The sequence below is a fragment of the Ranitomeya variabilis genome, chromosome 3, assembly GCF_051348905.1.
Source record: "Ranitomeya variabilis isolate aRanVar5 chromosome 3, aRanVar5.hap1, whole genome shotgun sequence".
NCBI lineage: Eukaryota > Metazoa > Chordata > Amphibia > Anura > Dendrobatidae > Ranitomeya > Ranitomeya variabilis.
In genome coordinates this window covers 713,190,490-713,205,165 of record NC_135234.1, presented here as the reverse complement: position 1 = coordinate 713,205,165, position 14,676 = coordinate 713,190,490, and the positions used below count along the sequence as shown (strand labels likewise).

Below are 14,676 nucleotides of genomic sequence, written 5' to 3'. Positions count from 1 at the left end.
GTTCCTCTGGTGATTCCGCTCAGCAAGTTAAAATTGTTATCTCCTTGTTGCGTGGCGACCCTCAAGATTGGGCTTTCTCTCTGGCGCCAGGAGATCCTGCATTGCTTAATGTGGATGCATTTTTTCTGGCTCTTGGACTGCTTTATGAGGAGCCTAATCTTGAGAATCAGGCAGAAAAAGAGTTGCTGGCTATCTCTCAAGGTCAGGATGAAGCAGAAGTGTATTGTCAAAAATTTCGGAAATGGTCGGTGCTTACTCAATGGAATGAGTGTGCCCTGGCTGCAAATTTCAGAGAAGGTCTTTCTGAGGCCGTTAAGAATGTTATGGTGGGGTTTCCCACCCCTACAAGTCTGAGTGATTCTATGGCTTAGCCATTCAGGTTGATCGGCGTTTGCGGGAGCGCCAATCTGCTCATCCTTTGGCGGTATTTTCGGAACAGAGACCTGAGTCTATGCAATGTGACCGAACTCTGACCAGAATTGAGCGACAAAGTCATAGACGTCAAAATGGGTTGTGCTTTTACTGTGGTGATTCTACTCATGTTATCTCAGCATGCTCTAAACGCTTAAAAAAAAATCGCTAAACCTGTCACCATTGGTACTATACAGCCTAAATTTATTTTGTCTGTTACTTTGATTTGTTCTTTGTCGTCCTACCCGGTTATGGCTTTTGTGGATTCAGGTGCTGCCCTGAATCTGATGGATTTGTCGTTTGCCAGGCGCTGTGGTTTTGTCCTGGAGCCTTTGGAATTTCCTATTCCTCTGAGGGGAATTGATGCTACGCCATTGGCTGAGAATAAGCCTCAGTATTGGATGCAAATGACCATGTGCATGACTCCCGTACATCAGGAGGTGATTCGCTTCCTTGTTCTGCATAATTTGCATGATGTTGTCGTTTTGGGTCTGCCATGGCTGCAAGCTCATAATCCAGTCCTAGATTGGAAAGCAATGACTGTGTCAAGTTGGGGTTGTCAGGGAATTCATGGCGATGCTCCGTTGGTGTCTATTGCTTCTTCCACTCCTTCTGAGGTCCCTGAGTTTTTGTCTGACTACCAGGATGTATTTGATGAGCCCAAGTCCAGTGCCCTGCCCACTCATAGGGATTGTGACTGTGCTATAAATTTAATTCCTGGTAGTAAATTCCCTAAGGGACGACTTTTTAATTTGTCTATACCAGAGCATGCCGCGATGCGGAGTTATATAAAGGAGTCTTTGGAGAAGGGACATATTCGCCCATCCTCTTCCCCTCTTGGTGCAGGATTTTTTTTTGTGGCCAAGAAGGACGGTTCTTTGAGACCTTGTATAGATTATCGTCTTCTGAATAAAATCACAGTCAAATTTCAGTATCCTTTACCACTATTGTCTGATTTGTTTGCTCGGATTAAGGGTGCCAGTTGGTTCACCAAGATAGATCTCCGTGGTGCGTATAACCTTGTGCGCATTAAGCAGGGAGATGAATGGAAAACAGCATTTAATACGCCTGAAGACCATTTTGAGTACTTGGTGATGCCTTTTGGACTCTCTAAGGGTATGTTTCCACGTTCAGGAAACGCTGCGTTTTTGACGCTGCGTTTTTCCGCAGCGTCAAAAACGCAGCGTCCAGATGTTACAGCATAGTGGATGGGATTTCATGAAATCCAGACTCCACTATGCGTTTAAAAACGCATGCGTTTTTGCCGCAAAAACGCATGCGTGGTGCGTTTTTTCTAAACGCAGCATGTTGCTACTATGAGCAAAACACGCAGGTACACCGCAGGTGACCTGCCAGTGACCTCAGGTGCAGTTTTGGTCAGGATTTTACCTGCATAAAATCCTGACCAAAGCCTGAAGCAAAACTGAACGTGGAAACATACCCTATTGCTCCTTCTGTGTTTCAGTCCTTCATGCATGACATCTTCCGAGAATATCTAGATAAATTTATGATTGTTTATCTGGATGACATTTTGGTCTTTTCTGATGATTGGGAGTCCCATGTGAAGCAGGTCAGGATGGTGTTTCAGGTCCTGCGTGCTAATGCTTTATTTGTGAAGGGCTCAAAATGCCTCTTCGGAGTACAGAAGGTCTCCTTTTTGGGTTTTATTTTTTCCCCTTCTACTGTGGAGATGGACCCAGTCAAGGTCCAGGCTATTAATGACTGGACTCAGCCCACGTCTGTTAACAGTCTTCAGAAGTTCTTGGGTTTTGCTAATTTTTACCGTCGTTTCATCGCTAATTTGTCTAGCGTGGTTAAACCTTTGACGGATTTGACTAAGAAGGGTTCTGATGTGACTAATTGGTCTCCTGCGGCCGTGGAGGCCTTTCGGGAGCTGAAGCACCGGTTTTCTTCAGCTCCAGTCTTATGTCAGCCAGATGTCTCTCTCCCCTTCCAGGTCGAGGTTGATGCTTCTGAGATTGGAGCAGGGGCTGTTTTGTCGCAGAGATGCTCTGATGACTCTGTGATGAAGCCATGTGCTTTCTTTTCAAGAAAGTTTTCGCCTGCCGAGCGGAATTATGATGTTGGTAATCGGGAGTTGTTGGCTATGAAGTGGGCATTTGAGGAGTGGCAACATTGGCTCGAGGGAGCTAATCATCGTGTGGTGGTCTTGACGGATCCCAAAAATCTGATTTACCTTGAATCTGCCAAGCGGCTGAATCCTAGACAGGCTCGTTGGTCGTTGTTTTTCTCCCGTTTCAACTTCGTGGTCTCATACCTGCCTGGTTCGAAGAACGTGAAAGCTGATGCACTTTCTAGGAGTTTTGTGCCTGACTCTCCGGGAGTTTCTGAGCCGGCTGGTATTCTCAGAGAGGGAGTGATTTTGTCTGCCATTTCCCCAGATTTGCGACGAGTGCTGCAGAAATTTCAGGCGGATAGACCTGACCGTTGTCCACCAGAGAGACTGTTTGTCCCGGATAGATGGACCAGCAGAGTTATTTCCGAGGTTCATTCTTCGGTGTTGGCGGGTCATCCTGGGATTTTTGGTACCAGAGATTTGGTGGCTAGGTCCTTCTGGTGGCCTTCCTTGTCGCGGGATGTGTGTTCCTTTGTGCAGTCTTGTGGGATTTGTGCTCGGGCTAATCCTTGCTGTTCTCGCGCCAGCGGTTTGCTTTTGCCTTTGCCTATTCCGAAAAGGCCTTGGACGCACATTTCCATGGATTTTATTTCGGATCTTCCTGTATCTCAGAAAATGTCTGTCATCTGGGTGGTGTGTGATCGTTTTTCCAAGATGGTCCATTTGGTGCCCTTGCCTAAGTTGCCTTCTTCCTCCGATTTGGTTCCTCTATTTTTTCAGAATGTGGTTCGCTTGCATGGCATTCCTGAAAATATTGTGTCTGATAGAGGATCCCAGTTTGTGTCCAGGTTTTGGCGGACTTTTTGTGCTAAGATGGGCATTGATTTGTCTTTTTCGTCGGCCTTCCATCCTCAGACTAATGGCCAAACCGAGCGAACTAATCAGACGTTGGAAACTTATTTGAGATGTTTTGTTTCTGCTGATCAGGATGATTGGGTGACTTTTTTGCCATTGGCCGAGTTTGCCCTTAATAATCGGGCTAGTTCTGCTACTTTGGTTTCGCCTTTTTTCTGCAATTCTGGTTTCCATCCTCGTTTTTCCTCGGGTCAGGTTGAGCCTTCTGACTGTCCTGGGGTGGATTCTGTGGTGGATAGGTTGCAGCAGATTTGGAACCATGTGGTGGACAATTTGAGGTTGTCACAGGAGAAGGCTCAGCGCTTTGCCAACCGCCGCCGCGGTGTGGGTCCCCGACTTCGTGTTGGGGATTTGGTGTGGCTGTCTTCTCGGTATGTTCCTATGAAGGTCTCCTCTCCTAAATTCAAGCCTCGCTTCATCGGTCCTTATAAGATCTTGGAAATCCTTAACCCGGTGTCTTTTCGTTTGGATCTCCCAGCATCGTTTGCCATTCATAATGTGTTCCATAGGTCTTTGTTGCGGAGGTATGTGGTGCCTGTGGTTCCTTCTGTTGAGCCTCCTGCTCCGGTGCTGGTCGAGGGCGAATTGGAGTACGTGGTGGAGAAGATTTTGGATTCTCGTGTCTCTAGACGGAGGCTTCAGTATCTGGTTAAGTGGAAGGGCTATGGTCAGGAGGATAATTCCTGGGTTGTCGCCTCTGATGTTCATGCGGCCGATTTGGTTCGTGCCTTCCACATGGCTCATCCTGATCGCCCTGGGGGTCTTGATGAGGGTTCGGTGACCCCTCCTCAAGGGGGGGGTACTGTTGTGAACTCTACTTTTGGGCTCCCTCTAGTGGTCACTAGCGGTACTGTGTAGTGTTGTCTTTCTGCAGGTTGGCAGCATCAGCTGGTTCGTTATCCTTGGTTGGTTTCCTATTTAGCTCACCTGGATACTCAGTTCCTTGCCTGCTATCAATGTATTCAGTGCTCTTCAGATTCCTGATGACTACCTTGCTCCCAGTCTCTCCAAGACAAGCTAAGTTTTTGTTTGGTTATTTTTTGATCATCAGCATTTATCATGTTTCTTGTCCAGCTTGCTAAAATGTTATTTCCTCGCTTGCTGGTTGCTCTAGGGGACTGAGTTTCTCCCCCCACACCGTTAGTTGATGCGGGGGTTCTTGAAATCTCAGTGTGGATATTTTGTAAGGGTTTTTTACTGACCGCACAGACCCCTTTACTATTTTCTGCTATCTAGTATTAGTGGGCCTCATTTGCTGAATCTGCTTTCACCCCTGTGTATGTGCCTTCCTCTTACCTCACCGTTATTATCTGTTGGGGGCTTCTATATCTTAGGGGATTATTTCTCTGGAGGCAAGAGAGGTCTTTCTTTCTCTCTAGGGGTAGTTAGTTCCTCAGGCTGGCTCGAGACGTCTAGGATTTTTAGGCACGTTCACCGGCTACTTCTAGTGTGTTTGGATAGGTTCAGATTTGCGGTCAGTCCAGTTTGCCACCTCCCTAGAGCTTGTCCTATGTTTGTTACTTAGCTGGAGTCTTTTGTGATCCTCAACCACTAAGGATCATAACACACACCCTTGGGAAGAGATATAGTGAACAGCCTCCCACCCACTCTTCAGCTATTCTCAAAAACCCAGTAAGGGACTACAACACCACTGCGCAAGAGGAAGGCTTTTAACTCCACCTGGTAAAGGGGACTCTGGATTTGCTTCCAAGCCGGCTGGATCTGGTGCCCTGGACTGTGGCTGCCTGAAGTATTCAGTAAACCAGGTAAAGAGACTGCAAACCTGTGTCCTCGTTCCTTACTGCACCATTCACCATCTTCCATCTTTACACCGGGAGCCCTGGGGATACACTTCACCTGTGGGAAGTTATACCATCTAGCTGCCATAACATCACCCCAGAGGACCCCTTAAAGCAGCGTCGGTCCCCACTGACCGAATACCACAGGTGGCGTCACGAACATAAACTCGATTCACTAAATCCCTTTAAAGACTTTCCCCTTTTACACGGACATCCCAGGGCCACGGACCGGGTCGCCACCGTGATATTCCCCTGTGAACACCGGACCCGGTACCGGGTACCGCAAGGCCCTGGCGGACGACTCAATTCTAGACGTAATTTGCAGTCAGACATTTCGGTAACAAATCTGCCACATGTGAATATAATCTGGAGGTGTATGAACAGTAAAGGTGACCATACACCTTCGATAGTTGTCAACCAACGATCGTTGGCCTACAGCCACCTCTGCCAGGCCTACTGCCCCATATACAGCCCAGCGTTCTTGTGTTTCCACAGTGGTGAGTGGAATAATCCCCTGTCAGACACGCCTGAATCTTAATCGAGGAATTTATATTCTTTATTATCATCATAGAGTCAGCAGGCCACATGCACATTAGCTTGTCAGTCTCACGAAAATCATCAGGTATGGCCGCCATGAATGCCTATGAAGGCCATAATTTATTATGGCACTGTATAATGTCTGAGTGTAGGAACCTGTAATGAGGCATCCATTTCTCTCCGAGGCACACTGATGCTTCATCTTTAAGATTTCGTGTAATTGTGGCACAAAAAGTTGTGGCATGTTCCATTGTCCCCATATGACAGATCTATCTTCTCCTGGATGCAGTCAGGAGATCAGCTCTGTAATATGGTGTCTGATGGAGCACGTCGCCTTCATTCTGTCCAAATCGTACACACTAACAAGACCACCATTACTGTGTGATGTCAGTTCATGTATAATACCTGAATTTCTCATCCCGGTTGAAATGATAAAAAGTGAAGGTATTATCCTTGACAACATCCGACCATGTCTTGTGGAAGGAATCTCTTTTGCTTTTCAGATAATTGAGTAGATCTCCATGCGGACAGTATTCGAAAATTAAGTATATCGGACCTACAATAAAAAAGGATATAAACAAGAAAATGAAGAATTTATATGTAGTCACATAGTATGGAAAATGATAAAAGAAAGTTACTTTTTACCTGATAAAGTGCACGCTCCAAGTAAATTGACTATATTATCGTGGTGTTCAATCTGGGTCATCATCTTTAGCTCAGACATTAAGGCATCTTTTTCGGAAGCATCAGGATTTTCTGAAATTTGAGATATTAAAGGGACTCTGTCAACGGGTTTTTGCAATGTAATCTGAGAGCAGCATGATGTAGGAGGCAGAGACCCCGATTCCAGTTATGTGTCACACATTGGTCTGTGTTTTGCTGTTTTCAATAAATTCAGTGTCTTATCAGCAGGAGATTATCACAACAGGACTAGGTGTCTATGTCTCATGGTCCAATCATGCCCCCAACACTGATAAGCAGCTTTCTACCAATATACAATGTACACAGAAAACTGCCAATCAGTGATGTGGGCGCAGGTATACAGGGGTCAGGATTACGAGACCTGCAGCAGAGAAAACTGGAATTCTATCACAATTGCTGCACCCAATAAACTAAGGGATACATCACTGGAATCAGGGTCTCTGTCCCTACATCATGCTACTGTCAGATTACATAACTCTAAAAGCTGCTGACAGATTCCTTATATTTATTTTTTCTTTTTAGGAACATAAAGTTAAAATGTATTTTACATTTCAGAGTACAATGTTCAGTGATGGATAGGAAGCCTGAAGAAATGGTCTCATGAGAGGACAACTGAGCATCATGTAGAGGCTGTTATAGCACGTACAGATAGCTAATACCTGCGAGGTGGTACAGACTGATCCTCAAGGAGCCATAACATTCTCCAATGAGCCACTGAGCCAAGAGTAGACCCTTTTTCAATTAATCCAAGATCCATCAGCTGAGCTGCCACCATCTCCTACACCTTGTTTAGTGACAACGCCATTTAATTTGCTTGGGAAAACTGGGTAGTTTATCTAATAAGCTTCCTAGTTTGCTGTATCCATGCACTTGATCTACCTGAGGTGATACCTAGAAGGCACAGTTAGGCCTGTATCACCTCCATTATTAGCCCTGCCAAACCCATGTCCTCCAAGCTTTCAACATCTCATCTTACAGTTCCCGGCTGCCGGCTGCTGTGTGATCTCATCATGCTGTCCACGTAACAAGAAGCAAATATGAACGGGAAATAGAGAGCCCACTTTAATAGCATTCTCAAAAGGTCCATATGCATCTACAGTATATCCACCCTTCATGTCAAAGAGGCCTTCTAGTGAAGGTATGAGCTGAAGCCAGGCACCACCACCCCTGTGGATGAGCTGATGTGTCTATGCTTACAATGAAGAGGACATGGCGGTTGTTAGAACCCCACCATTCTGCAGATCATCATAGGTGTAGGGGGTTGAACCCTAATAAATACATTGTTGATGACCAGTTTTGAGGATCCATTCCAGAACCACCAGTTTTCTCCTCTTACCTTTCAGCATTTTGACCGCCACCTGCCGGGACACTCCCGATTTACTGATTCCAAAAGCTTTAGCAGTCACCACTTTCCCAAAGGCTCCGGATCCGATAGTATCACCTATAACAAGAAAAACATTAGAATAGCTTCTGTTGGTTGGGTGGTTTGCCAGAATATCTTATGGACATCATCCGCATCTCACCAAACTCCAGATTCTCCCTTGGGAACTCCCACTTTTTCATATCATAGGGCAGAACATGGAAATCAATGTAGATGTAATCATTATCGGAGGGTCCGATGTATTGCAGCATTTGTAGCTGACCTTCGTATTTGTATTTCTGTCCCAAAAAAATAAACAACTTATAAGTGGAGTTTGAAAAAAAACGAAAAAATAAACCAAAAACCTAAAAAGTTGGAAATGCTACCTTCTTGTACTTTCTCAGGATCAAGGCAAATAGAATAACAAAGAACAAGCTGCAAATTCCAGTCACAGTTGGAAGAATGAAATTACTTTGTTCTGTAATAGAAATATAATGGTTGGTTTTAGAGGGTGTAGGGATTCACTCTCAGGTACTGTAGGCATTAGGCAGCGTTCACACAGGCAAAGCGGTGTGGTCCAAATATGTGCATTCTTATGGCTTCCATAAAACTCCAAGGGATTCAAAACCAACATCAGACTCTTCTGGGCAAAAAGGTATCACGGCAAATAAACAATTCAGGAGATACATATATGTCAGTGTGTGCTCACTCAAACAGCTTACAGTCCTCTTTCTCCCGGGGCAAACTTTAAACACAGAAGAGGTACGGTCCTACCAGTCTCGTTATCACCTTCAGTCTGAGCTCCATGAGTTTCCAGCTCCAAAGTGTTCAACTCCATGCACAGTTCACACTGGACAGGCTCCAGTATCCACATGTTACTCTGCAGCTCCAACACACAGACTGCTCAGCTTTCCTAGTTTACCCTTGCAGTCTCCATTCAGAGAGAGCCTCTCGCTAGTCTGTATCCCAGCTACAGTTCACATTTTGGCTGATCACTCACCAGCTCCAACACACTCCATTCTGCTCAACATCCAGCAGACTGACACAAGGTGAAGCCATTTCCTGGTTCTTAGTCAAAGCTGGCCAAGTGCAGCAATTTAAGGCCTGCAATGCTAAGATTTAATCCAGTCCTAACTTTGCTACAATTGTTACAGCATATCTACAAGTGGTAAAAAACAGACTACTCAGGGACAATGATGGTCACTAACCAAGGCTGACTGCTTATGTTATTGAGCTGCATGACATGGCATTTATTATTATAGGGGTATTTCAGTCTAAACAATGTATCACCTACCCATCATCTACGTGATTACTATTAGATCAATGTGGGTCTGACCCCCTTGATCACTGTAAAAGGAAAATTGTGCCCTCTGTTCTTCCCTGACTGCAAATGAGTGGAGCAGCAAGTATTGCATGCGTACTCCTGTTCTATTCTTAAAATATCTGAAGATATCAGCTATCTTTGTCTTTAGGAAGGGGAGAACCAAGGGAGAATGAGAGAAATGAGTCCCCCTTTCTGGTTACCATCTATCTTAAACATTACTTTTAGTTGAGAATATAAAGTACAAACAGGTCTGTGATTATGGTATTTTCATTTGAACGAGGTCTTAAAAATGCTCGGAAATTAAAAATGAAATCAATAATACAAATTTCATTATTGTGTTTTTTTTAGTCATTTTTTAGTTTCGGCATGGCAGCTATCTTTGCAGCAGTAACAATTCATGAAGCCATATGGGCTGCCTGTCACAAGTGGGTGCAGCCCCATATCACCAGGGACCCTGAGCGTCTTGGAACATGATCTCCGCACACAACTTTGTTAGATGTATTAATGAACAAATTTACCAATGTGTTTCAATAAAACTTCTGCACAAGTTGTCCCGACAGAATTGGCAGCGCAGCTGCAGATTTTGACCGTCTCTGCCTGGTCCTCTACATCCAATGTGCTACTGGACGTCCAACTGTATCCGCTTCTTTCTGTTTGTCCATCAGTTAGTCCATTCTTGATTTCTGACACACAGCTGTAAAAAAAATCATCATAAAAAAAAGGCTCCTTATAAATTGTGGTGAGACATGTGTGTATATATATATATATATATATATATATATATATATATATATATATATATATATATATATATATATATATGTGTGTGTGTGTGCAGTGGACTATGTATAGATTTATTGTGTCACTGGCAATAATGTAACTTCTGTCTTGAAAGCTGCAGGTCGCACCCAGGTGTTAATATGTATTTTCCTGAGACAAGCAGACTTCTGTCTCCAATCTTACCAGGGGGTCCTGCTAGAAGCCAAGAAGAAAGGTAACATTTGATACCTCCTAGCTCTTGGAAGAGATATGTCAATTATGGCCTGATAGTATCTCTGTGAGATCTCTTACCCAAAGGATCTCAAGAGAAAATAATATATTCATTGGGGGCGCGGCGTGGTCCAATCAAAAAACAAGCAATTATGATATTAACCTGAGGGGTTGGTCTAGAAACCTGACCTCCAGACCAAAGCTATAAATTAGGGCTGTATACAGAGAATGGTGTTCACATGTGAGGGCAGCCAAAGCTGACGTGTTTCACCAACTCCATATTCACCCCCTCTCAGGGAGCAGAAAGCAAACTACCAGTTAGATGATTTCCGTAAGTTTTCTCCTGTTTATTTTTATACTGTTTTGCATAAGTTGTATTTCTTTTTATTATCATATTTTTATACCTTTTTCTTACTGTAAGCACTGAACCTTTTTGTATTAAAGTATAAAACTTTAACAAGTTGAACCTTGAATGTTCTAATGAATCCATAGCCTAAGGTGTGTAAGCCTTATGAGTGGTAGACATTATTAGTATTAATATTTCCGGGACTCATCACCCGTGTGTTCGATGAGTGGTCGCAGCGTGTATGAGCGGGTGTGTGGCCTGGGTTGGTGTGTGATTTATGCTCCCATTACAGCATAGGACAGAGGTTGAATGCTGGACTGAGAGTGGGGAGATAGATTAATCCTTGCAGGCACAACCCCAAATCACGTGCTGGGAGTGGGCACGTGACGAATTAGTGACACCACGGAGTAAGGGATCCGTGACATAAATAATAAATAAAATCCAATAAATGCTAAAAAACATTCCCATGAAAACTTACTTGGAACCGCCATCACTCTTCAGCCATGACCAGGTGGGCAATGGATAACCTAGTGACTTGCAGGAGACGCTCTTTGTGTTAATTGTTTCACATTTAACCTCAGGTTTTTCTATTGATTAAAGGAGATAGAAAAAAAATCTTTCTCATGCTAGGTGTGAATAATAGCTCTATAAGTGGCTTGACTATACAAGTTTGGTGGCATCACATCTAGGCAGGCGTCTATGTTGTGGGCACAGTGCTCTAAGTAAGCATTTTCTACAATTATCAAGCTGGGGTAGGCAGTGGCACCCAGTGGCTCTTTCACTCAATAGCCCACTGAGATGGCAATGGACTAAAGGAAACATAATATGAACAGCTCTTTGTAGATCTAAAGCCTCTGTCCTGGTAGCTCTATTTCCAGTGTCGCTACCTCCTGTTTGACTGACAACTACCATTCTGTTTGATTTAGTCAAAGGAGCTGTCAGTCAAGCTGGAGGAGGCTGAGGAATAGAGCTGGAGTGACAGAGGCTTCAGATCTATAATAGCTCTTCAGCTTCATTTGTACACTATGTTCCAAATTATTATGCAAATGACATTTTTCTCTGATTTTCCTAAATGGTCGGTGCAAATGACAGTCAGTCTAATAAAAGTCATCACCCGTTAGAGTACACATCGAATTTTATTGAATAAACCTCCCAATGATAACAGTATAATCTCCAAAATGAATAAAAACTTAAAATGCACTGTTCCAAATTATTAGGCACAGTAGAATTTCTAAACACTTGATATGTTTTAAAGAACTGAAAATGCTCATTTGTGGAATTTGCAGCATTAGGAGTTCACATTCACTAAACAAAAATGCTATTTACCTCCAAAACATCCTAACAGGTCAAGTTACATGCTATAATAGGAACCCTTTCTTTGATATCACCTTCACAGTTCTTGCATCCATTGAACTTGTGAGTTTTTGGAGAGTTTCTGCTTGTATTTCTTTGCATGAAGTCAGAACAGCCTCCCAGAGCTGCTGTTTTGATGTGAACTGCCTCCCACCCTCATAGATCTTTTGCTTGATGATACTCCAAAGGTTCTCTATAGGGTTGATGTCAGGGGAAGATGGTGGCCACACCATGAGTTTATCTCCTTTTATGCCCATAGCAGCCAATGAGGTATTCTTTGCAGCATGAGATGGTGCATTGTCATGTATGAAGATGATTTTGCTCCTGAAGGCACGTTTCTGCTTTTTATACCATGGAAGAAAGTTTTCAGTCAGAAACTCTATAAACTTTGCAGAGGTCATTTTCACACCTTTAGGAACCTTAAAGCGCCCTACCAGCTGTTTCTCCATGATTCCGGCCCAAAACATGACTCCTCCACCCCCTTGCTGACGTTGCAGCCTTGTTGGGACATGGTGGCCATCCACCAACCATCCACTACTCCATCCATTTGGACCATCCAGGGTTGCTCAATACTTATCAGTAAACAAGAATGTTTAGAAATTAGTCTTCATGTATGTGTGGGCCCAATGCAACCATTTCTGCTTGTGAACACTGTTTAAGGGTGGCCGAATAGTAGGTTTATGCACCACAGCAAGCCTACACCTTGAGGTTCGAGGGACTCCAGAGGCACCAGCAGCTTCAAATATCTGTTTGCTGCTTTGTAATGGCTTTTTAGCAGCTGCTCTCTTAATCTGATGAACTTGCCTAGCAGAAATCTTCCTCATTATGCCTTTATCAGCACAAACACATCTGTGCTCAGATACAGCCACAAATCTCTTAACAGTACGATGATCACGCTTAAGTTTTTGGGAAATTTCTAATGTTTTCATCTCTTCACCACGGCATTGCACTATTTGATGCTTTTCAGCAGCAGAGTGATCCTTTTTCTTTCCCATATTACTTGAAAACTGTGACCTGCTTAATAATGTGGAACATCATTTTTAAGTAGTTTTCCTTTAATTAGAATCACCTGGAAAACTAATTATCCCATGTGTTTAAGATTGATTTCAGTGATCCATTGAGCCCTGAGACACAATACCATCCACGAGTTTATTTGAAAAACAAAACAATTAAATCTTTTTGACACTTAAATCCATTTTGCATAATAATTTGGAACACAGTGTATATCTGTTCAAATGCTGAATTCCCAGTAAGGAAGGAATGGACTGGTCATGTAAAGGTATTGCTGGACCTGTGTTTGAAAAAGCTACGTGCACATAGAAATAGTTTGGGGTGTGAAATCTTGTAGCCAGAATCCCTTTAACGTATTTAGGGATCATACTCACTTGCGAGAAACTCGGGTGAGTCTCGCATGTTAATACCCGGCGTGATACCGGCACTCAGATCGGAACGTGTGGCCGCATAGGAATAAATGCAGCCGCATGCTCCGCTCCTCTGTGCCAGGTGCAGTGCCGGGTATTCCCGTGCGAGACTCATCCGTGTTTCTCGCAAGTGAGTATGAGCCCTAATACATGAACAATCCTACTCCTCCAGACCAAAGCCATTCTCAGCTCCAGCTAATAGATACCAATCTATGAAGTCCATACGTAGTCCAATGCCCTGCCTTTTACTTTTCTCTAAAAATGTTCTATATTACCAATTTACATAAAAAAAAAAAGTTTGAGGCACATGGATATCAGTGTAACTCACTGAGCAAATTCAAAGTGAAGGTTTTGCTGAGCTGTACGTCACCATTTTCTACGTAGAACATGTACTTTCCTGGCGTGTTTTCATGGAGGCAGTATTCAGATGTGCTGTCCAAGGATTAAGATAATATAGGACATAGGATTAAGACATATATTTACAGTTACTTTTACATTATCGTCATAACTTCATATTAAGTTTAACATCCAATATATAGGACTTAAAAGGTTCACCGAGATTCTGCATTTGGTTTGCACAGTCATTCTGTGCTGATAGACTCCCTTTGAAAAGAATATGTCAGATTCACTTTAGAGTGAATTTCTCGAACTTTAATATAGATTACTTATCCTTCCAGCTCCGGGATCCTCACCGGTTGAATAAAAGAGTCATAGTCCCTTCCACTATTTATTAAGGTACATTGCAAATCAAAACCCTTCAATATACAAAATTTCTACAAACATAATAATTTATAAAAAAAAGAATAAAATCTGTAGAAGAACACTGAGGGTACGTGTCCACCTTCAGGATGGCCGGCGGTTTGGACGGAGCGGCAAACCCGCTCCGCCTAAAGCTCCGCCCCCTTCTGTGACGCGATGATGCCGGATGTGTTCATTACACACATCCGGCATCATCGCACCCCACACATAGGGCCCTGTGTTTTACCTTGCGGTGGCGCAGCGTCGCCGCAAGGTAAACGGACATGCTGCGATCTTAAAAGACGCGCCGCATGTCCGGAATCGCAGGGCCGCCAGGTGCGTGTTACCACGCATAGTGGAGACGGGATTTGATAAAATCCCCTCCACTATGCTGTAACATCTGGACGCTGCATGTTTGACGCTGCGGCTCTGCGCAGCGTCAAACACGCAGCGTTTCCTCAACGTGGAAACATACCCTAAGGCCTTGTTCCCACGTGTGACAATGCTGCTTTTTCCCGGTGTTTTTATTCTGCAGGTATCTGCACCAAAATACGTGATCGCAATTTGTTCTGATTATTGCATTTTTGCTACTTTTTCACGTATTTTTCCCTTTTTAGATTTTCTGGGTGAAGATTTGACATAATTTTATTATACGCATTTTCTTTGTGCAGAAATGTTGGAATTTCTGCACTTAAAAAAACAG

At 43.6% G+C, this 14,676-nt stretch overlaps 1 protein-coding gene across 1 annotated transcript in view; it reads right to left on the bottom strand.

Moving 5' to 3' along the window:
* Window positions 1-14,676, bottom strand: part of FLT3 (fms related receptor tyrosine kinase 3) — a 158,441-nt gene that overhangs the window by 49,183 nt on the left and 94,582 nt on the right. The window contains exons 10-17 of the mRNA XM_077298293.1: window positions 13,564-13,667; window positions 10,940-11,048; window positions 9,644-9,819; window positions 8,188-8,279; window positions 7,965-8,100; window positions 7,778-7,882; window positions 6,385-6,495; window positions 6,145-6,295 (exon numbers count right to left, since the gene is read on the bottom strand). Coding sequence (XP_077154408.1) covers window positions 6,145-6,295; window positions 6,385-6,495; window positions 7,778-7,882; window positions 7,965-8,100; window positions 8,188-8,279; window positions 9,644-9,819; window positions 10,940-11,048; window positions 13,564-13,667 — 984 coding nt within the window. The remainder of the gene's footprint in view (window positions 1-6,144; window positions 6,296-6,384; window positions 6,496-7,777; window positions 7,883-7,964; window positions 8,101-8,187; window positions 8,280-9,643; window positions 9,820-10,939; window positions 11,049-13,563; window positions 13,668-14,676) is intronic.